Below are 763 nucleotides of genomic sequence, written 5' to 3'. Positions count from 1 at the left end.
CTGCTGAACAATACTTCTATTCTAAGCTCACTCTAATAATTTTCAGTTATGTCCTTCAAATCAGCTCAGAATGTTTGCATAAATATTTATTTTGTTAATACATATTTAGAGATGTCTCAAGCATGGAAGAGCTAACTCCTTACAGTCACAACAACATTTTTTTTTTTTAATGTTTTTTCTACCATTTCCACAACAGCAGTGACTGTATTTTAGTAATGAAGAAATAACTATAAACTCACCAAACATGATGTAATAATGTGAATCTCCACTTAGGTTCTTCTGATCCAAGTTTGAGGAAAAAATCTTAACGTATCCCCCACCGCAATCTATCTTCTGCTCATGTTTCACAGTGTACTGAATGACCAGAGTCTTCCCTTTGTTACTAAATGGTTTAAATCGTGAGGAGATAGCATAAAATTTAGAATTTTCACTAGTTTGTAGACCTGTAAAGATATTAGTAGAATATTCAAACTTACATTTTTTTCTCCATTTGCAAAGAAAAAATAATTGCCATGGATAGCAAACCCCCAACTCTTGAGATGGTTCCCGTAGCGTATTTTTTAATTAAACGCACGTACCCTTGTCTCGCACTGCATCTCCATAAAACTTCCCGGCGGCGAGTTTAAACTTCCCAAGGTCTGGCTTGTACTCAGAATTCGTCCACCTCTTCTGCCAGCTGGCTGTCCCGCAAGGCCAGCACCAACACAAGAGAGGGCTCGTTAAGCACGGTGGGTGAGCGGGGCTCCCTCCCCACCAGCTCACA

At 39.1% G+C, this 763-nt stretch overlaps 1 protein-coding gene across 1 annotated transcript in view; it reads right to left on the bottom strand.

Moving 5' to 3' along the window:
- Nucleotides 1-763, bottom strand: part of CALR3 (calreticulin 3) — a 6,319-nt gene that overhangs the window by 4,658 nt on the left and 898 nt on the right. The window contains exons 2-3 of the mRNA XM_009318424.1: nucleotides 579-680; nucleotides 240-443 (exon numbers count right to left, since the gene is read on the bottom strand). Coding sequence (XP_009316699.1) covers nucleotides 240-443; nucleotides 579-680 — 306 coding nt within the window. The remainder of the gene's footprint in view (nucleotides 1-239; nucleotides 444-578; nucleotides 681-763) is intronic.

Source organism: Pygoscelis adeliae, unplaced genomic scaffold, assembly GCF_000699105.1.
Source record: "Pygoscelis adeliae isolate BGI_AS28 unplaced genomic scaffold, ASM69910v1 Scaffold582, whole genome shotgun sequence".
Classification (NCBI taxonomy): domain Eukaryota; kingdom Metazoa; phylum Chordata; class Aves; order Sphenisciformes; family Spheniscidae; genus Pygoscelis; species Pygoscelis adeliae.
This window is presented reverse-complemented; position numbering and strand designations above follow the sequence as displayed.